This window comes from Pogoniulus pusillus, chromosome 28 (assembly GCF_015220805.1).
Source record: "Pogoniulus pusillus isolate bPogPus1 chromosome 28, bPogPus1.pri, whole genome shotgun sequence".
NCBI classification, from domain to species: Eukaryota; Metazoa; Chordata; class Aves; order Piciformes; family Lybiidae; genus Pogoniulus; species Pogoniulus pusillus.
In genome coordinates this window covers 16,994,168-17,015,878 of record NC_087291.1, presented here as the reverse complement: position 1 = coordinate 17,015,878, position 21,711 = coordinate 16,994,168, and the positions used below count along the sequence as shown (strand labels likewise).

The following is a 21,711-nucleotide window of genomic DNA, read 5'->3' as shown; positions in this document are numbered from 1 at the left end:
GCAAGTGCAGAGTTTTGGTGGTCAGAGTTAGAGCCTACAATCAATTCCCTCTTGCAGCAGTTTGTTGTCACTTAGTCTATCTCGTTCTTGAGCTGCAGGACACCCTCTGTCTCCTCTTGGGTTTGAACTGCTGTTGGCAGCAGTGGTGAGGCAGGCTGCACCTCCAGTGGTTTGGTTTCCTTAAATGCTTCATTGAAGTCAGCTCCCAGCACCTGCAGAGCTCTCACGTTCCAGAGTCTGTGGAAAGGGAGCACTGCTTGGCAATGTCAGCAGCAGTGTCTGGAGTGAGTATTTTCTGGTGTCCATCAGGCGATTGAAGAGGTCAGTTGTGCATGGCAGCAGTCACTCCTGGCTCTCTGTTGTGTGTCAGAAGAGGTTTCTGTGGGATGGAGAAGCCCAGAGCTCAGATACTTCTGGTATTTCAGAAACCAAACTCATCTATGCAGCTCCTTTAGCCGGAGTTACAGCTGCCTGAAACAGACCTTTCTCCTGCAGAGCTTTCTGAGGGAACCCCCAGGCTTGGGTTTGCTGTTAGACCATCACATCCTGTCAATATTGCAACTGTCTGATTCCCATCTGTGTCTCACCCCTGCAATTGCTTCTCGGGAGGCTTTGTCTCCCTGGTGCTTCCCTGCCGAAGCGCTGGTGACAGCTGCTGCCCACGCAGGCTGTAGGGGAGCGTGAAGCCAGGGGAGCTGGAGGAAGCCTGTGGTGGCTCCTCCTCACTGACTCACTCCCTTTGACTGCAGTGAAGGGACCACATCACAGAGAAAAGACTCTTCAAAAAAGACATGTCACCTATTTCAGGCATTTTCAGAGCTTCTCCTCCTCCCTGAAGGTAGGCTGTAGAGAGACTTGCAAGCAGAAGACCTTTAAGATCATGGAGTCCAACTGTTCTCCTGTTCCACCAATGTATTTTCTTTCAGTGCTGTTAAATGTGGGCAGTTCAGTGAACCAGGCTGCCAAACTCTGACCTCTACAATGAGAAAACCTGCTTTTCCTGGAGGAAAATTCCTGAAGGTCTAAATAGTCTCTGGTTGAAGGCTGTGCTCATGTTGGAAGTACGATAGAAAGTAGCATAAATAATCAGGTTACTGCAGGCAATGATAAATGACAGCTTTAGAGCTGAGCTGAACTGGTACACCTGGTTAGAGTCAAAAATACCCAGGGCTGTGTATATTGCTCTGCTTAAAAAGTACATACCTCATGTGGAACAGAATCTCTAGTGATACTCACAGGCAGTGCTCCAGCAGCCTCCTGGTGCAGAGCTTGTTCCTCACACCCAGCCTCAATCTGCTCTGCTCTCTTTTCAAACCACTGCCCTGGTCCTGTCCCTGCAGGCCTTTGCAAACAGTCCCTCTGCAGCCTGCTTGCAGCCCCTTCAGGTCCTGGCAGGCTGCTGTTAGGTCTGCCTGGAGCCTTCTCTTCTGCAGGCTGCACACCCCCAGCTCCCTTGGCCTGTCCTCACAGCAGAGCTGCTCCAGCCCCATGATCATTTTCATGGCTTCCCCTGAACCCACTCCATCAGGTCCATGTCCTTCCTGTGTTAAGGGCTCCAGGGCTGGACCCAGCACTGCAGATGAGGTCTCAGCAGAGCAAATGGGCAAAATCCTCTCTCTCCACCTTTGGCCACGCTGCTTCAGATGCAGCCCAGGCTGCCATTGGCCTTCTGCAAGTGCCCACTGCTGGCTCATGTCAGCTTCTCATCCACCAGCACCCCAAGTCCTTTCCTGCAGGGCTGCTCTCAATTTCATCATCCCCCAGCCTGTGTTGATATCTAGGATTGCCCTGACCTAGGTGCAGGATCTTCTACTTTGCCTTGCTGAACCTCACGAGATTCTCCTCAGCCACAAAGTGCATTATTAATGAGTTGAATTAAGTCTTTTAAATGCACATATAGAATAACTTAGTCATTCAAGCTCCTCTTCTGCATTTATAATGACAAGCAACCAAGAAATCAATCATTTCTACTCAGTTGACTTTGGCAACTTGAATGAAAAAGCACTGATTACACAACCTATGATTTTCCTAAGGAGGAATTCTCTGTTGGAGTGGGTAGTTGAGTGATTTTGCTCTGTTCTCACAGGTTTTCAATACATACTCCAATGAAGACTATGATAGGAGAAACGATGAAGTTGACCCAGTGGCTGCATCAGCTGAGTATGAGCTGGAGAAGCGTGTGGAGAAGCTGGAGCTGTTCCCAGTTGAGCTAGAAAAAGGTATGGGGTCTGTGGAGCTCTTTACTTCCCTAAGACAGTTGTTTGGGGGCACTCCATTAAGCCATGGTTTTACACAGCCTTTTGTGCAATGTGTTCACAGAATAAGAAATTGTTTCAGTTGGAAAAGACCTTTAAGATCATCAAGTCCAACCTTGTTTGTTATTCTAAGCTACTTATAAGGGTGAAGGGTTTGGTGTGCAATTAAAATGGTAGTAGAATAGATTTGATTTAGGATCATAGAATCTACAATGGTTTAGGTTGGAAGGCAGCTCAAAGCTCAGCCAGTTCCAACCCCCTGCCATAGGCAGGGACATCTCCCACTAGAACAGGTTACTCAAGGCCTCATCCAGCCTGGTCCTGAACACCTCCAGGGAGGGAGCAGCCACAACCTCCCTGGGCAACCTGTGCCAGTGTCTCACCACCCTCACTGCAAAGAACCCTTTCCTAACACCTGGTTTGAATCTCCCCTCTGCCAGTTCAAACCCATTGCTCCTCCTCTGTCATTCCCAGACCTTGTCAGCAGTGCCTCCCCAGCCCTCCTGTAGCCCCCTTCAGATACTGGAAGGCCACTCCAAAGGCTCCTCCAAGCCTTCTCCTCTCCAGGCTGCAGAGCCCCAATTCTCTCAGCCTGTCCTCATAGCAGAGCTGCTGCAGCCCTCTGAGAATCTTGGTGGCCTCCTCTGGACTGGCTCCAACACTTCCATGTCCTGCTTGTGCTGGGGGCTGCAGAACTGCACCCAGGACTGCAGGTGGGGTCTGAGGAGAGCAAAGCCAAGGGGCAGAATCCCCTCCCTTGCCCTGTACCCACACTGCTCTTGCTGCAGCCCAGCACAGGGTTGCTGTCTGGGCTGCACTCACACTGAAGGCTCCTGTGGAGCTTTTCCTCACCCCAGACCCCCAGGTCCTGTTCCTCAGGGCTGCTCTCAGCCATTCCCCACCCAGCCTGGACTTGTGCTTGGGATTGCACCCACCCAGGTGCAGGCCCTTCCATTGATTCCAGAAGGAAGCCAATCAATGGTACTGGCATAGAAAATGAAGAGGAACCAAAGCATCAATGTTTAGTTGGGAAGTAAGTGTGCAAATCAGATGTAAGGAGTTTCTGCTTACACTTGTCTTTTCACAGATGAGGATGGACTTGGCATAAGCATCATTGGAATGGGAGTTGGAGCAGATGCAGGCCTGGAAAAACTGGGAATTTTTGTCAAGACAGTAACTGAAGGTGGGGCAGCAGAAAGAGATGGCAGGTAAACTAGCCTCAGTGTTTGCAGTTTTGCCCAGCAGGAGCTACTGTGAGTTCCAGTTTCCATCAGGAGGTGTTTGTTGAACCACAGAAAACATCCAGTTGGAAAAGACCTGAAAGCTCATCCAGCCCAGCCCTCCTGATGTGTGTTGTGATAACTCAGAGCTCTAAAAGTCAGAGATGTCCCTGGTAAAGTCCACACACCTGCCATGATCATGAGCAGGCACTTGGTGCACAGAGGTTAAACTCTTCAGGCAGAGCAGCTTTGCCTCAGGTGTGTGCTGGGGGCTACTGAACCCCAGCTGTCGGTGTCAGCGAAGCTGGGCATGCCAAACCGAGTATCAGCTCTAGCAGTAGCTTAAAGGTGTTGGGCTCCAAGGGGTTCTCCTGCTTTCCAAGCAGCTTTTAGCACCTCTGAACAAGAGTTCTGCTCCACATTTGATTAGCAAAGTGCTGTGTGTATCCTCATGCTTAAATACATCTCCTTTCAATTTTCCTAACACAGGTTTCTGTTTCTGACTGTGCTTAGCTTTCTGATGCAGAGCTCAGTTCTCACCCCTGCAGCACTGAAAGCACATTAATCAGTTGGAATAGGAAGCTGCACTGTAAATCTTGCCCACTACAGAAATGAATTGCTGTTTGTAGTCTCACACACACAATTCTCAGCTGTAACCTGAATCCTTCTGGAATTGCTTGCTTAGTGTGTGCAGATTAAGGAATTCCTTTTCAATGTACAATAAATATTTCCTAGCATGTGGGACAGACTTCCCTGTGTATTACACAGTGCCTGCCACAATCAGGCCAGTGTTTCTCATGAGAAGCTAAGAAAGGGCACTTCACTGTGAAACAGTTTCATAAGGGAAAGTGTCCTCAGACACAGAATCACAGAATCAAGCAGGTTGGAAGACCTCCAGACTCATCCAGTCCAACCCAGCACCCAGCCCTGATCAATCAACCAGACCATGGCACTAAGTGCCTCAGCCAGGCTTGGCTTCAGCACCTCCCTGGGCAGCCCATTCCAATGCCAGTCACTCTCTCTGCCAACAACTTCCTCCTCACATCCAGCCTAGACCTGCCCTGGCACAGCTTGAGGCTGTGTCCCCTTGTTCTATTGCTGCTTGCCTGGCAGCAGAGCCCAACCCCACCTGGCTACAGCCTCCCTTCAGGTCTTCCAACACATATGATTCTTGTGTTTGTTCCAGTTCATGCCATTTGTAAATTAGGATGCCAGTAAAATATTCCTTATCTGACACATTAACAACTGAATCTACTTCTGTGCATCCTCTTCTTCTATTCTTAGCCCTTTGTGATTTGTTATAGTAGTTATAAATAATGCCAAACACAATCACAGGGAGATGGAGTAGGAATCAGCTCTAAAAGGTTCTCTCTTCTGAAAAATAGATTGCAGTAACCTGTTCCTTCTTGGTGAATGCCTGTAGGGTTTCAGGCAGGCAAGAGAAAAGGTTGTTCTGCTGTGGAAAACCACACAAATGAAATCAGGAGGCTCCACATGGCAGGGGCTTGCAAAGTTTCATAGCACTGCTCTGAAACTACTGAAGCAAACTGTCTTCCAGAGTGGGCTCACAGGTATCTCTACAGCTCTTTGGCACTGACAGAGCAGATTGAAAGCCAAATACTGATTTATCACAGGCTTAAAAGTGCTGAAGGAAAGTAAAGCAGCTGACACCTCAGGATTTCACCCATTGCTTTAAATTCAAGTGAAGGTTTTTCTGAAAGCTATGCTTGAGCTCAGCCAGAAGGCATTAAGCTCATGACTGAGGCCTTGGGCAACCAAGTGTAGCTGAGAGCTGTCCCTTCCTGTGGCAGGGAGGTTGGAGGATTTGATCTCTCAGCCATTCTGTGTTGCTGTGTCTGGCATTGTGTGAAGCTCTCTGGCTGCTAATCAGTCACTCACGTTGCTCTGTGATGATCTGTATTTCCTCTTCCTGTCAATATCCACATCTTTGGGCTACAGATATTAATGTTCACTCACAAATCTCTTCTTTCATTTCCCTGGTTGGCATCTGAAAGGAGCTTGTCAGCTGAACAGAATTGCATCTTCCTTTGACCATTCAGATTTTGTGTTGGGTTTCAACTGCCTGTTCAGCCAGCTGAGAAATAGCCCTCTGATTTTCTCTTTGAGAACCTGATTGATCATTCACTTGGGAAAGGGATATGTCATCCTCTCAGTTAGCAGCAGCCAGTTCTGCAATAAAGTGCATCAACTGTAAAGGGTCCTATTAGCTTTGAGAAGCCTACTCAATCATTAACATTGATAGCAACACACAGCAAAGGAAAGTAGATTTCAGCAGCTGCATCAGATAGTCTGAGGAACCTCACAGCAATCTTCAGCTAGGCTCTTCTGAAACTACAATGTCTGAAGGATAACTTCCATCTTTTATTGAAAGCCCCAGGGAATGGAACCCAGAATCTGCCCAAAAGGGTTTCTCAGTGACTGAGCACCCCTGGCTTACTCACAGAACGCTTGGGGTTGGAAGGCACCTTAGAGATCTTCTACTCCAAGCTCCCCACCTCTCAGCTGAAATCAGCTGCCTTGAAAAGCCCCAGGGAGGAGGCAGCCAGAACCTCCTTGGGTAATCCAGCCTCACCACCCTGGTACTGAAGAACTTCTTCCTAAGATCCAATCTGACCCTGCTCTGCCTCAGCTTCAAACCATTCCTCCTTGTCCTGTTGCTGGACACCCTTACAAAAAGTTGTTCTGCAGCCTTCCTGTAGGATCCCCTCAGCTATTGGCAGGCAGCTGTAAGGTCCCCCCAGAGTCTTCTCTTCTCCAGGCTGCACACCCCCAGCTCCCTCAGCCTGTCCTTGCAGCAGAGCTGCTGCAAACTTTGGATCATCTTTGTGGCCTCCTCTGGCCTCACTCCACAGCTCTGTGTCCTCCTTCTGCTGGGGACAGCAGAACTGGAGGCAGGATTTGAGGTGAGGTCTGAGCAGAGCAGAGCCAAGGGGCAGAATCCCATTTCTCTCCCTGCTGCCCACACTCCTCTGGCTGCAGCCCAGCACACAGCTGCCTGCTGTGCTGCTCAAGGGCACTGCTGGTTTCTGGGGAGCAGAGTGAATATGGAAACCAAAATCTTCTGGGTGAATTCATAGCTGCTGCTCTGAGGCTTTTGTGGTGATGAGTCACTCGCAATTGAAACTATTTTGATAACAGAGAACAACAGTTTTGAAACATTGCACAGCTCTTAACTGGAAAAAGACTCTAAACATTGTCTCTGCACAGGTTCAGTTCAGCAGTTCAGCAGACAGCAGTAACGGCACAAGCAGGTTGCTCAACTTGAGTTGGTTTGCTTCTGTAGTCGCTGCTTTGTGGAAGTGCTGCTTCATACAGGCAAAGACTTGAGTCAGGAGCACTGGAAGAGCTGTCAGAAGAATTACCACTTTCATTAATGCTAAAAGGAGTTAAACAGCTCCAATTCAGGCTTTGCCAACCTCAGCCTAATTTTTTCATTCATGGTTGGAAACAGGTCTGGGAGCCAGAGGAGGTCTACAGCTCCTTGTGGAGAGAAGGCTGCCCAGAGAACATGGCTCTGAGAGTATCTTGGCCCAGATGGTGCCTGTGGTGGCTTGTTTCAGGGGGTTAGGGGTAGGGTGCAGGTACAGAGCAGCAGTGTGAGTGGGGGTGGAGAGGAGATACCCAAGGAAGAGGAGAGCTAGGAGAGTTTGGCTGTGAGAGTAGTGTGGTCTGGGCAGTGTAGAAGGTAAGCAGCAACAGACAGGAGACTTCCTTTTGAATTCTCTAACCTGAACCATAGAATCATAGAATGGTTTTGGCTGGAAGGGACCTCAAGGATCATCCAGTTCCATCCCCCTGCTGCAGGCAGTGAATGACAACAGCTGCAGGTTGTTTGGTACATTTGGGTGTTTATATATGAGGAAGACACATGGATGTGTAGATTCTTAGTTCTTGAAGTGACAGGACTTGCTGCATTTCTAGAGGGCATTTTGGTATAGCAGTCAGTCCTCCTCCCAAGCATTTGTGATCCAGATGGGTCCATTGCCTGCTGCAGGGATTTCACAGCAGTGCTTGCTGCAGATAAAAGCAGCACTTTCTTCATTTTGCCTAGCTTTTCCTGCATCAGCTGTAAACAAGTGTTTGCTCTCAAAGGGAACCCTCCTTAAACCAGTGCAAGCTCCTCCTGTGAGCAGGAAGATCACACTTAGACTGGGAATTGATCCTTGTTGGAGCAAGCCTGATGGCATACTTTAAGGGAGTATGTCACGGTGAAGTCTGATGCACAAACTCTTTTCTCCCCAGATGAGCAGGTTGTTTGAGTTAAAAAGCACATTTTTATCCCATTAGCAGGAAAATACCAGAGCTGTGTCTTAGGCTGTTTTGTTCAAGCTTGGCTTAGGAAAGAATGACACAAGAGCTGTTTGAGTATCTCTTTTAATTTAAGTCATATGCCAAATGCAAGAGTTTTGTGTTGCTGCCTTTGGAGGCAGGGAGAGCAACTGGCTGATCGATGCTATTAATTGTAATGGGAAACTGGATGGATGAATGAGTTTAATGTAATGAAGCTGGATGTATGAGCTGTCTGCATGCAAGGAATGATGCATTTTTCATGTTTACCTCAGTCATTTTATGCCTGAGTGTTTGTTTAAAGTCTTTGCTGAAAATCAAACTGGAAACATCTCTTCTGTGCTAAGCTTTGCTGCAAGCTGACCAAGAATTCACACAATTAATTCTCTCTCTTTGTGTTTCTTCTTTTCTCATTCCCAAAGGATCCAAGTGAATGACCAAATTGTGGAAGTTGATGGCATCAGTCTGGTTGGTGTTACCCAAAATTTTGCTGCCACAGTTCTTAGGAACACGAAAGGCAAAGTCAGGTGAGTACTGGAGACCAAAAGGAGTTGTGCTTGATTACCTAAGGTTGCCTGGCTGCTCTCTCAGGTGTGCTGCCAGTGTGCTCAGGTGGCATCTGGTTTTGGCCTCTGTGCCTTCTCTGCTTTCATCCCAAGACAGGGATGAGCTCTGGTGTTAGAGATTTGTATTATGGCTTAGATTTTTAAAACAAGACCACTGAAAGGGACCTGCAAGAAGGCTGCAGAGGGACTGTTTACAGGGGCCTGTAGTGACAGGATGAGGGGCAATGGTTTGAAATGAAAGAGGAGATTTAGATTGGATGTTAGGAACAAGCTCTGCACCGTGAGGGTGCTGGAACACTGCCACAGGGAGGTAGCCGAGAGCCCATCCCTGGAGATTTTCAAGGTTAGGCTTGACAAGGATCTGAGCAACCTGCTCTAGTGGAGGATGTCCCTGCTCACTGCAGAGGCATTGGGGTAGATGGCCTTTGGAGATCTCTTCCAACTCAGACCAGTCCATGATTTTATGAATCAAGCTGAAATTGCACACAGCATTCAGCTCCTCACCTTTAAATCTCCTAATTGTCTGTGTTAGCTGGAGTGATGAAGGTCATGGGTGTTGAGCAGTAGGAAACCCTGCTGCCAACGATCTCCTTTCTGCTTTTCTACTGGGGAGAGTGGCTGCATTATTGACCCAGGGCTGGAGGAGTGAGGTAGATAGCACTCTGCTGCTCTCAGCTGCCACTCAGCACAGAGAAGAGAGTACTTGATACAGCAGTGTTAACAGCTACTGAATCAGGAGAGTAATATCCCACAATTAACTCACTGAGCTGCCTGAGTCCCTCCACCACCTCTGAGTTTTCCTCTGTCCCAATGCTGTGTTTCACCTGATGGAACAATGAGGGCCACGAAAATGCCCAGAGGGTTGGAGAACCTCTGCTAAAAGGACAGGCTGAGGGAGCTGGGTGTGTGCAGCCTGGAGAAGAGAAGGCTCCAGGAAGACCTAACAGCAGCCTGCCAGGACCTGAAGGGGCTCCAGGCAGGCTGCAGAGGGACTGTTTGCAAAGGCCTGCAGGGACAGGACAAGGGCAGTGGTTTGAAATGAGAGCAGAGCAGATTGAGACTGGAGGTGAGGAACAAGTTGTGCAGTAGGAGGCTGCTGGAGCACTGTCACAGGCTGCCCAGGGAGGTAGGTGAGTCCCCATCCCTGGAGGTAAAGTGAGGATTGGCAGGGCTCTGGGCAACCTGATTTGAGGATGTCCCTGCTGACTGCAGAGGGGGTTGGTGTGGATGACCTTTGGAGGTCCCTTCCAACACAGCCCATTCTATGATTCACTAAAAGGCATCCCTTTAAAAATCCATACAATAATTTCTAGGCCAGAAAATGTGGCAGAGGCTGCAAGTCAAGTTCTGAACCAGTGTCAGAGCAAGGCTGGCAAACGTTGATAAATGAGTAAGAGCAGTGTCTCCCTAGAAATTAACTGCTTTGCCATTTAAACCCCTCTGCACTCCCACTGATGTCTTTAATAGCTTATCAAACAGAATACAGTTTACAGCTTATTCATTTCACTGAAGATTTAATCCCCAAATATCTCTGACATGCTGCAAAGCAGCAACCATTCTGTGCTCAACCCTTTTGCTTCTCTTTCCAACTCCTCCCCTCTTAGGGAATACAACTCAATTCTTTAATTAATGAGTTTTGAGGGCTGACTTCTTTTGAACCATGACTAAACTAGTGGTGGTAATAATGTGCAGACCCCCCCCCCCCACCCTCCCCCCAGATGCTGGTGCTAGATGCTGCTGTGCACAGTTCCATTCTAATTACACAGCTGTTCCCACACGGTGCTGAGGAGTAAGGCTGGGATGTGGTTCTGCAGAGAATCTTGGGGGTAGTCGATCAAGGTTTTGTTTGAGAGAGGTTGTTTAGGAGAAAAGTTCCTGGAAATGGTGGTGTAATGACAGGTGACTGTGTTTTGGTGTAAAGTTTACAGTTTGAGTTACATCAGTGCTGTACCCACCATGGCTCATGCATGCTGTGAGGGGTCCTGCTGAGTTAACTCTAAAAATGAGAGGAGACTTCTATTAGGTTTGTTAGTTGGGGCCTTCAGTGAGAAGATCCTTATGAGAGAGAGAGAAATACCTTCCTGTGGCTCAGGACACAAAAAAAATGGGCATTTTGTGTGTGATGGTTTAGGCCCCCAAAAAGGAAACCCAAAGTGCTCCCATAAAACATTTACAGTTGGCTTAGTTCAAGTCATTATCACTGCATATGTTCCAGAATGCAGGGCTTGTTTCCATGATGGGAGGCATGGATTTGGAGGAGAGAGAATCACAGAGTTGAAGGAGTTGGAAGGGACTTCTGGAGATCACAGAATCACAGGGTGGAAGGAGTTGGAAGTGACCTGGAGATCACAGAATCACAGGGTGGAAGGAGTTGGAAGTGACCTGGAGATCACAGAATCACAGGGTGGAAGGAGTTGGAAGGGACCTCTGGAGATCACAGAATCACAGGGTGGAAGGAGTTGGAAGTGACCTGGAGATCACAGAATCACAGGGTGGAAGGAGTTGGAAGTGACCTGGAGATCACAGAATCACAGGGTGGAAGGAGTTGGAAGTGACCTCTGGAGATCACAGAAACACAGGGTGGACGGAGTTGGAAGTGACCTCTGGAGATCATTGAGTCTAACCCCACTGCCAAGGCAGGGTCACCTGGAGAAGGACACACAGGAGCATGTCCAGGCAGGTTTGAAATGTCTCCAGAGATGGAGACTCCACCACCTCTCTGGGCAACCTGTTCCAGGCTCAAAATGAAGAGGTTCCTTCTCTTGCTTAGATGGAGCTTTCTGTGTTCAGATTTCTGCCTGTTATCCCTTCTCCTGTCACTGGGAAGCAATGAAAATAAGCCTGGTCCCATCTTCCTGACACCTCTCCCTTAAGTATTGATCAGCACTGATGAGATCCCTCCACTCAGTCTGCTCTTTCCCAGACTAGAAAGCCCCAATTCTCTCAGTCCTCCCTCAGAAGGGAGATGTTCCAGTCCCCACAGATCTTGGTAGCAAGAAACATAAAGCAATTTTCAGATGGAATGCTCCCAAGGTCTTCTCTCAGGGAGTAAATTGCAGCCAGGCTGAGCTGCCATCTAAACCCTTTTATCACAAATAGTGGAGTCTAAAAAGTGTTTCTTTGCTGTTGCTGAGGTCACATTGTCAAGTGTGCCCTGTGCACAGGGATTGTTGGCTTCTGACAGGTCTCATTCATCAAGGAGAGATGTCTGAGCCTCTGCATTTTGCTTTGTAAGTGATCTTAAGATACTGAGCTCTCATGGGAGAGATGTCCCAGGGCATTAGATTGAACAGCCCTCATAAAATAATGCCAGATGAAAAATAACTACAACAGGAATTACAAAACAAAGGAATGTTAGAATGTGATTAAGTGAGGCAGATCCATAAGGATCTGGGATGAGACTGAACAAGGCCAAGTGCAGGGTTCTGAACTTCGGCCACAACAACCCCAAGCAGCACTACAGGCTGGGGACAGAGTGGCTGAGAGCAGCCAGGCAGAGAGGGAGCTGGGGGTGCTGGGAGAGAGGAGCTGAAGAGGAGGCAGCAGTGCCCAGGTGGGCAGCAGAGCCAATGGCATCCTGGGCTGGCTCAGGAGCAGTGTGGGCAGCAGGACAAGGGAGGTTCTTCTGCCCCTGTGCTCAGCACTGCTCAGGCCACACCTTGAGTGCTGTGTCCAGTTCTGGGCCACTCAATTCAAGAGAGATGTTGAGGTGCTGGAAGGTGTCCACAGGAGGGCGCCAAAGCTGTGAGGGGCCTGGAGCAGAGCCCTGTGAGGAGAGGCTGAGGGAGCTGGGGGGGTGCAGCCTGCAGCAGAGGAGGCTCAGGGCAGAGCTCATTGCTGCCTGCAGCTGCCTGCAGGGAGGCTGTAGCCACGTGGGGTTGGGCTCTGCTGCCAGGCAGCCAGCAACAGAAGAAGGGGACACAGTCTCAAGCTGTGCCAGGGCAGGTCTAGGCTGGATGTGAGGAGGAAGTGCCATGGTCTGGTCGATTGGGTAGGGCTGGGTGCTAGGTTGGACTGGATGAGCTTGGAAGTCTCTTCCAACCTGCCTGATTCTATGATTCTCTGATTCTTGCCAGAGAGAGTGATTGGCATTGGAATGGGCTGCCCAGGGAGGTGGTGGAGTTGCCGTGCCTGGAGGTGTTGAAGCCAAGCCTGGCTGGGGCACTTAGTGTCATGGCCTGGTTGGTTGGCCAGGGCTGGGTGCTAGGTTGGGCTGGATGAACTTGGAGGTCTCTTCCACCCTGCTTGATTCTATGCTCTATGGGCTCACTGTGTGGGTAGCAGCATCCTTAGGCTAATGAGGATGTTCATTAAAGGAAAAAGAAGAGGTAGGGTTTGGTCCATTTGTTTCACTTAAAGCTTCATGGGGAAAAAAACCCAACAAACCATCAGACTCCTTCTGCTTTATACAGGCCAGCTGAGAAGTGTGTGATTTGTATCCTGAGCTGTGCCAGGCTGAGAGAGGGACTTGAGGAGATGGCTGAGAATTGTGTGCCACAGGCTCCTGCCTGGCTTCTGCTCAGGTCCTGCGGCGCTGGGTTGTCTGAGGCTCTGCTGGCACTGCTGAACTGTGTGGGATTCAGGCAGAATCAGAAGGGGTTCCAGAAAGCTGGCTTGTAGAGGCAAAAGATTTCAGGATGCTCACTGGTTTGACTTCAGAGGAGGTTTAATCACATGCTTGTAAGGGAGGTGAGAGCTAATATGTGTGACTTGAGAGACGAGAGCACGCAGATGTGGTTTTGTCTTTCTGCCTTTTTCTTCTGCTGTATGGCAGGAGAGCCCTGCCTGCTGCTTGCCTCGTGGAGAGAGCAAGTGTTTGCTGACATCCTCTTTCCCACTTGAGACCTGTGTTAGAGCTGGGGTGGAGAAATCCCTTGTCTCCACCCTCTTTGGCAGACAGTGCTCACCTCTGCACTTGAACTGCTCCAGATCCATAGGGACAGCGTAAGAAGATCTTTTAGGGCAAAATCCCTCGCTTGCCCCCAGCCATCAGCTCCTGCCTGGTGGCAGAGCAGAGAGTGGAGCTGCTGACCTTTGAGTGCACCGTTCCCTCAGTAGCTGCCATTAATGAGCCATGGGAGGCAGGAGCAGTGGAAAAGGCTGTTGCTAAATCAATAACCTTCTGCCACGGCTGCAGTGGGTGTCCCAGCTGAACCCTGAGCCTGTGGGCACGGCACAGTCTCACACCTCCTCTAATTCAAGGCAAGGCAACTTCACCAATCCCCTTTTACAGCAGATATTCCTGAAGGTGTCCAAAAAGTCTGTAGATATGGCACTTCAGGGCATGGTGGTGTTGGGTTGGTGGTTGGATTTGGCAGTCTCTTCCAGACTTAATGATGCTATGATACCTAGCTGCATGTGTCATGGTTCAACTGCACCTGGCAGCTGAGGCAAACACCCTTACTGCCTACATCTCCTCCTTCCTTCCTCTTCCCCAGCTTTATGTGGTGAGCAGAGCATTGCATGGTCTGGAATGTCACAGATTCAGGAATGGCTTGGGTTGGAAGGGATCTTAAAGGTCATCTAGTTCCAACCACCCAGCCATCAGTAGGGACACCTTCCGGCCTGGCCTTGAGCATTTCCAGGGGAGAGGCATCTGTGACCTTGCCCAACTTGCTCCAAGCCTCATCCAGCCTGGCCTTGAACGCCTCCAGGGAGGTTGTGATCAAAGATCACATTGGGTGATTCTGTGCTCCACAACCTCCCTGGGCAACCTGTGCCAGTGTCTCCCTCCCCTCACTGTCATCTGTTTCTTCCTAATCTCCAGTCTAAATCTGCCCTCTTTCAACTCAAAGCCATTGCCTCTCATCCTGTCACTACAAGCCCTTGTAAAAACTCCCTCCCCAGCTTTCTTGTAGGCTCCCTTTGGGTACTGAAAGGCCTCTGTAAGTTCTTTCTGGAGCCTTCTCTTCTCCAGACTTTGATCACTTGAGTTCAACTACCTCAACTGTGTCTCCTCCCAACTTCTTGTGCACCCCCAGGCTGCATCCCCTGGCATGAGGAGCAGGGGAGACCTTGACCATACCTGAGCACTGCTTGGCAGTAACTAAGCCATCCCTGTGGTATCAAAGCTGGTTTTGTCCCAGATCCAAACCCCTGCTCTACATCAGCTGCTAGGCGGAGAACAAACTCAGTCCCAGCCCAAAGCAGCCCTGCCTGTCTGCTGTTCAGTAGCTCAGAGCTGTGCCTGTGTGAGGGCAGCATAAACCACGGGCACCTTTCTTCTGCCTGCTGTCCTGTGCAGAGGTTTGGGTGGGATTCACTGGCTCTGCCTCACACTCAGACCCCCCCACCCCCAGCATGCCAGAGCCAATCCCTTTGTCCTTAACCTAGCCAAAGTACAGGCTGGCTTTTGGAGCAGGGTTTAGACTGTGTGAGGTCAGTTGCAAAGAAAGGACCTTGGTGATCAGAATGGCATTAAAGCTGCTTCCTGATTCTTTGCCATCAATGCAGTCAATGCCTCTTCAGGCAGCTTGCTTAATACCAATACTTAGTGATTTGTTTTCCTCCATCCAGCCTCCTGAACACTTTGAATGATCCTGACAGTGGAAGTCATTGACCTAGAATAGATTTTTGCAGTGTTTTCAGCCAGAAAAAAAAATGTATCCAGGCTGTCTGTAGCTGACACAGTGAAGAAGCAGTAGGAACAAAGATGTGGCTCTTACCTTTTGAACCACTCTAGGTGAGGGTGAGAGGTGGGGACAAAGAGCAGATAGAAACATCTGGAATTCTTTCATACCTTCTTCCAAGTGCTGCACTGGTCAGAAACTTGCCAGACCACAGTGGAAGGTCAGTGACCCAACCCAGGGATGACAAATTCAGTTCTTCTTTTTGATGATGTTTGTAGAAGATAATCAGCACCCATCAGATGCAGGGAAAGAAAGGAGAGGGAATTCTTTCATGATCTCAACAGGCAATCAGCTTCTGCTTCAAGGGATGGGAATTAGTGTCCCTGTGACTCTAGTCTGGCAAATACACCCAGGAGTGCTACTTCACTTGCTCTAAATATCAGGTCTTTATGATTTTGCCTAACTGCTCAGTTTAGTGCTCTCTCCTGAGTGGATATCTGAATCTGGTTATTTGCAGAGGGATTTTGCTTTGAACTGTGTGCTGGGTTTCAGTGCTGTGGAGCCTTGCCCCTGCTCTGAGATTAATGGCTCAGGCAGAGGGCAGTGCCAGACTAATATCACTAATTGTTCTCTGCTTCTTCTGACCCCATTTAGGATGTAATCCCTCAGCTTCGACAATCATGAGAGCTAAGATAAGGAGGCAGCTTGGCAGTGGGAATCCCATCCTGTCAGGGAGCTCCTCTGCTGTTTTGCTTGCATTCTCCCCCTGCCTTGTGCTGCTGAATAGCAGACCTGAAGGCCTTTGAGGATGCTTGTGTGGAGCCTCCCTGACCCCACTCCTTCCCCCTGTTCATCGCCATAATAAAAGGCTGCCAGGGGATCATAGAATCATAGAATGTCAGGGGCTGGAAGGGACCTTGAAAGATCATAGACTCATAGAATCACCCAGGTTGGAAGAGAGCTCCAAGCTCAGCCAGTCCAACCTAGCACCCAGCTCTAGCCAGTCAACCAGACCATGGCACTAAGTGCCCCAGCCAGGCTTGGCTTCAGCACCTCCAGGCACAAAAACTCCACCACCTCCCTGGGCAGCCCATTCCAGTGCCAATCACTCTCTGCCAACAACTTCCTCCTAACATCCAGCCTGAACCTGCCCTGGCACAGCTTGAGACTGTGTCCCCTTCTTCTGTTGCTGGTTGCCTGGCAGCAGAGACCAACCCCACCTGGCTACAACCTCCCTGCAGGTAGTTGTAGATCATCTGGCCCAGCCCCACTGCCAGAGCTGGATCACCCAGAGCAGGTCACCCTGGAAGGCATCCAGATGGTTCTTGAATATCTCCAGAGAGGGAGACTCCACAACCCCCCTGGGCAGCCTGTTCCAGTGCTCTGTCACCCTCACTGGGAAAAAATTCTTCCTCAGGTTCAGATGGAACCCAGTGCCCTCTCCAGAGAAGGCTCATTTGGAGAGCTGTCCACCTCCAGGGAGCCTGTTTTCCCTTGTGCACAGCAGAGAAAATGCAGCTGTTCTCCAGAGAAAGCTTTGTCCTCTTAGCATGCTTACCTAAGCTCTGTCCCTCCAAGGTCAAGTACAGAACCTTTCCGTGGGGACTGCACTTCTCTGCCTCACAAATACTCTTGCCCACACTGCTCTGGGAAAGGCAGGATCCCAGGAAAGGAGGACATGGCCCTGGGCAGACTTGCTGCATTGATGAGTCAAAGGAGACTTGCATGAGAGAGAGGCATCAGAGAAACCCAGTTCTGCATGTAGCCTTTTGTCATTCTGGCTTTCCTCTGCAAGGTTGCTTTTAAGGGAGCTAACCAAATTGAGTGTTTTACCAGAGAGGCCAATTTCACATTCAGTGTCCTCCTTCCATATCCTGTCTCCTGGATGTGACTGAGCATTTTCTCTGCTTTCCAAGCCGTTGCTAGGCGCTGAGCGGATGCTCTCTTGCTGCTTTCTGACTCAGTGGTTGAGTTTTCAGGGAACCTGTGCAAAACTCCTTTGGTTTCACCTTCAACATCACTCTCTGCATTCATTTTAACCTCCCAACCACTTTACCAATTCTTGTTTAATTCAAGCCCTCTGCAACACATCAAAGTCTTCCCACCTTAATAAAGGATCCAAATAATTGGTTGGCAAATTTTGTCATGTTTAATTAATCTGCTAGATCAAGGGTTGGGTTCTAACAATAACAGTGTGAGCATCAGTCCCTGGGGCTTTCCACTGTTAACTGTTCTCTGGGCTAATGAATGGGTTGCCCAAAGAGGTGGTGGAAGCCTCAGCCCTGGATGTCTTTAAGGTCAGGCTAGATGTGGCTCTCAGCAACCTGATCTAGTGGAAAATGTCCCTGCTCATAGCAGGAGGGGTTGGAACTAGATCCTTGAGGTCACTTCTAACCCTGACAATTCTGTGATTAATCATTTATTACCATTTTTGGGGGTTCCTAACTCTGGACAGTTCTAATTCAAAGCAGAGTTTTGTCTCAGCTCCTGCTCCCAGTTCACAGCCTAATTTCTTTCTCTCTTACTCTAGTGAGAATGCAGCTTCAGCCAACAGTGGAGTTTCAACTTTTCTTTTAGCTAACTCTTGTAGAAGGAGCAGCTAAAGGGAGAAGAGTGCAGATGCTTGCTTTTTAGTCAGCACCAGCTTGATGAGTCATTTATTCCTTCTTCAGCCAATGCCTCACCCTGTCTTCAGCTGATTTTTTAATGGAAAATGTGGAGGCTCAGAAAATATTGTTTGCTTTCCTGCTGTTAGTCTTGTTTAACATCTTAACATCTGGAAAGGTGGCTGATGCAGTGTGTAGAGGGCAGATGAAGTCAGCCCTCTGAGCCTCCTCCTGGCCCTTCTCTGGGCACACTCCAGCACATCCATATCCCTCTAATAGGCGCTCCAGAACTGGGTGCAGTACTCCAGGTGGGATCTCACCAGATTACCCACCAGTGCTGTGACCCTTCAGCACCAGTGAGGTAAGACTGCATTCAACCACTGCTTTGCTGGTTTATATTCCTTGGCTGTGCCTGTTGCAGGACACAAACTGTGCCTTGGATTGGTCTGCAGCACAGAGGCCAGCTGGCACCAGCCTGGTCGGTGCTCACAGTCACACTTCTTTTACCTCTCAGAGCAGGGTGGCCAGATCTGAAAGAACTGTTGGGAACATCCAAGCTAACTCCTAGCCTTTGCTAAATCCCTGGCTGGGAGTATTATTTGGTAGCATATTAGTTAACTTGAAGGTTCCAGAGACTGCCTTGGTGATTTCATAGTGTAGATGATCAGTTCCTAGTGCTTGGGAGCATTCCCTGGCACTCTTTCATTTCCTGGCATAAACATAGCTTCTCAGTTCTGAGATCTTGCTAATTTGAATTTTGTGGCAAGTTCTGTCTGGAAATATTTGCAGATTTGGATAGGAAGTGGTGTGTTTGAGTGTGAAATCCATAGAGAAAGCTTCATTTGGAAGATTTGGGCCATTTTGCTAACTATCCAGAGCATTGCTTTTCAAATTCAGTGTCATGGGAATGAATAAGGTTCAGCAGGGCTGGATTTCATTAGGAGCTGCTTTCCTTTCCCTGGGAAAAAGGAGCAACTTGTCAGGTTGTGAATCACTTCACCCTCAAGTTGGTTGGATCTAACCAGAAGGTTAGGGTTGCAGGTTTAGGTTTAGTTTGCAGGTGGATCTACCCTTGCAACTCAGCTATCATCAGAAATGTTTATTTAGCAATTTCTTTCTTCTTTTTTATCCTTTCAAAGTCCCAGTTCCTGTGTTGTGGAAGATCTCACCCAGTTTTAGTGTACCTTGACTAACGTGTCCTACCCTTCATCCTTGCAGGATAACTTGTCAAGCCGTGAGGACAGTGCTGTGGGAGCATTTAGACTCTAGGGGTGGTCCACCTTGGCTAGGCTTAGGATCTGGATCTCCCTAATGATCCACATAGTCTGAACTCAATACCTTGCTGCTAACCCATCTGTAGGCTCTTTCTGGGCATTCTGGGCTGTATTAGAAGGGATATGACCAGCAGGGCAGTGGAGGTTCTGCTCCCACTCTGCTCTGCCCTGGTGAGGCTGCACTTCATAGAGTCATAGAACCAAGCAGGTTGGAAGAGACCTCCAAGCTCAGCCAGCCCAACCGAGCACCCAGCCCTGGCCAATCAACCAGACCATGGCACTAAGTGCCCCAGCCAGGCTTGGCTTCAACACCTCCAGGCACAGAGACTCCATCACTTCCCCTGGGCAGCCCATTCCAATGCCAATCACTCTCTCTGCCAACAACTTCCTCCTAACATCCAGCCTAGACCTCTCCTGGCACAACTTGAGGCTGTGTCCCCTTCTTCTGTTGCTGGGTGCCTGGCAGCAGAGCCCAACCCCACCTGGCTACAGCCTCCCTGCAGGCAGCTGCAGACAGCAATGAGCTCTGCCCTGAGCCTCCTCTGCTGCAGGCTGCACCCCCCCAGCTCCCTCAGCCTCTCCTCACAGGGCTCTGCTCCAGGCCCCTCACAGCTTTGTCGCCCTCCTGTGGACACCTTCCAGTACTGCAACATCTCTCCTGAATTGAGTGTCCCAGAACTGGACACAGCACTCCAGGGGTGGCCTGAGCAGTGCTGAGCACAGGGACACAAGAACCTCCCTTGTCCTGCTGCCCACACTGCTCCTGAGCCAGCCCAGGATGCCATTGGCTCTGCTGCCCACCTGGGCACTGCTGGCTCAACTTCATCCTACTATTTGTATATAATTGCAATATTCTGTTTAGTTTTGGGCCTTTGACTTCAAGAAGGGTCTCAGGGAACTGCTTGCAAGAGTCCATCACAGAGGCACAAAGCTGCTGCAGGCAGTGGAACATCTCTTGTGAGGACAGGCTGAAGGAGCCTGAGGGCTGCTCTCATTGCTGTTGATAAGGATGTGCAGGGCAGTGTTGGGAAGACAGAGCCAGGCTGTGCTCAGGGATGTCCAAGGACAGGACAAAAGGCACTGAAGCAGAGGAGGTGCCACAGGAACAGAAGGAGGAACTTTTTCCCTGTGAGGGTGCCAGAGCCCTGGAGCAGGCTGCCCAGAGAGGTTGTGGAGTCTCCTTCTCTGGAGACATTCCAAACCCACCTGGATGTGTTCCTATGTGACCTGCCTTAGGTAATCCTGCTTTGGCAGAGGGGTTGGACTGGATGGTCTTTTGAGGTCCTTTCCACCCATTCTGAGGTCTCACCTCAAAATACAGGTAGGTTTTGGAAGCATTGCCAGCTGCCACTTGCACCTTTGGAAGGGAGCTGGCTCAGGAGCTTCACTTGCACTCAGGTGTGTGAAAGCACAGGTTACCAGTGTGGGTTTTGGAGCTGACCATTCCCCTAAGAGCTGTGTGGTGCTGTGGGGAATGCTGATGAAGTGATCATCCTGTACTCACAGAGACCTTTCTTGCAAGCATTGCTCTGCCAGGGAGAGATGGAAGAGATCCTCTGCCTGTGCTCTCAGAAGAGCAGAGCAACCTAAGGCCCAGAAGAACATGAAGAGGTGCCAAAATGCTGAATCCCTTGGCTGCTTTTGAAGTGCTCCTGAGCAAAGCTAATGTGCCAGGGAGGCCCTGGAGTCGAATTGACTTCTGTGGGGTTAATTAATCTAAGTGCATTAACGTTGATGTGTGGGTTTTCTACATGGCTTCCACATCATCTGGCTCAATACCTGTTTAGTGGTGAAGGGAGTGCAGCTTCTCAGGGGCTTGTATCCAGAATGCTGTGGAGAGCCTGCAGAGGCTCTTCTGCTGCTTCATTTTTGCCTTCAATACAAATGCCACCAGAGATGCTGCTGAGGAAGACCTGGAGTCTGTGAGAGCAGCCATGAGCAGGTTGAAGGCTTATGGGTGAGAATAGAGACTGAGGCAGCAAAGGGAATGCTGTTGGGGTCTGCTGCAGGCTGTCTGACTAAGGGTTTGCATACCAGCACCCTGCACTAGGCACGACACAGCCTGCCCTCTCAGCTGTTCCTTACATGGCTTTAGGTAACCTCATTCAGTCACTGACCCTTTTGTCTGCTGCTCATGGTCCTTTGGCTCTTGGTCTCCAGGCAGAGTTGTAGACTGGCTCAGGTTAGTTTTGGGTCACTGCCATCACCAATCTCCAGACAGACTTTGTTCATGAGATTATCTTCTACCAGCCACCGTCAGTCCCTCTCCTCTACAGCTGATAAATACCTTTAAAGATTGCTTATTCCTGGCTGTTGGGGACTGACAGACATAAGAGAGAAGGCAGCTTTAGCAAGTGGGTAGAGCAGCTGACAGGACAGGGTTGGCAGACAGGACCTTGGCAGGCTGGAGAAGTGAGCTGGCAGAAACATGATGAAGTCCAGCAAGGGCAAATGAAGGGAGGTTCTTCTGCCCCTGTGCTCAGCACTGCTCAGGCCATACCTTGAGTGCTGTGTCCAGTTCTGGGACACTCAATTCAGGAGAGATGTTGAGGTGCTGGAAGGTGTTGAGAGAAGGGCAGCAAGGCTGGGTAGGGTCCTGGAGCAGAGCCCTGTGAGGAGAGGCTGAGGGAGCTGGGGGTATGCAGCCTGCAGCAGAGGAGGCTCAGGGCAGAGCTCATTGCTGTCTGCAGCTACCTGCAGGGAGGCTGTAGCCAGGTGGGGTTGGGCTCTGCTGCCAGGCACCCAGCAGCAGAACAAGAGGACAGAGTCTCAAGCTGTGCCAAAGGAGGTCTAGGCTGGATGTGAGGAAGAAGTTGTTGGCAGAGAGAGTGATTGGCATTGGAATGGGCTGCCCAGGGAGGTGGTGGAATCTCTGTGGCTGGAGGTGTTGAAGCCAAGCCTGGCTGGGGCACT

General features: G+C 49.7%; 1 protein-coding gene across 7 annotated transcripts in view; it reads left to right on the top strand.

The window, feature by feature from the left end:
- Positions 1 to 21,711, top strand: part of PPP1R9A (protein phosphatase 1 regulatory subunit 9A) — a 133,777-nt gene that overhangs the window by 69,725 nt on the left and 42,341 nt on the right. For all 7 annotated transcript variants that reach the window (XM_064167053.1, XM_064167054.1, XM_064167055.1 and 4 more), the window contains exons 3-5: positions 2,087 to 2,219; positions 3,343 to 3,463; positions 8,206 to 8,310. In XM_064167053.1, the coding sequence (XP_064023123.1) occupies positions 2,087 to 2,219; positions 3,343 to 3,463; positions 8,206 to 8,310 (359 nt within the window). The remainder of the gene's footprint in view (positions 1 to 2,086; positions 2,220 to 3,342; positions 3,464 to 8,205; positions 8,311 to 21,711) is intronic.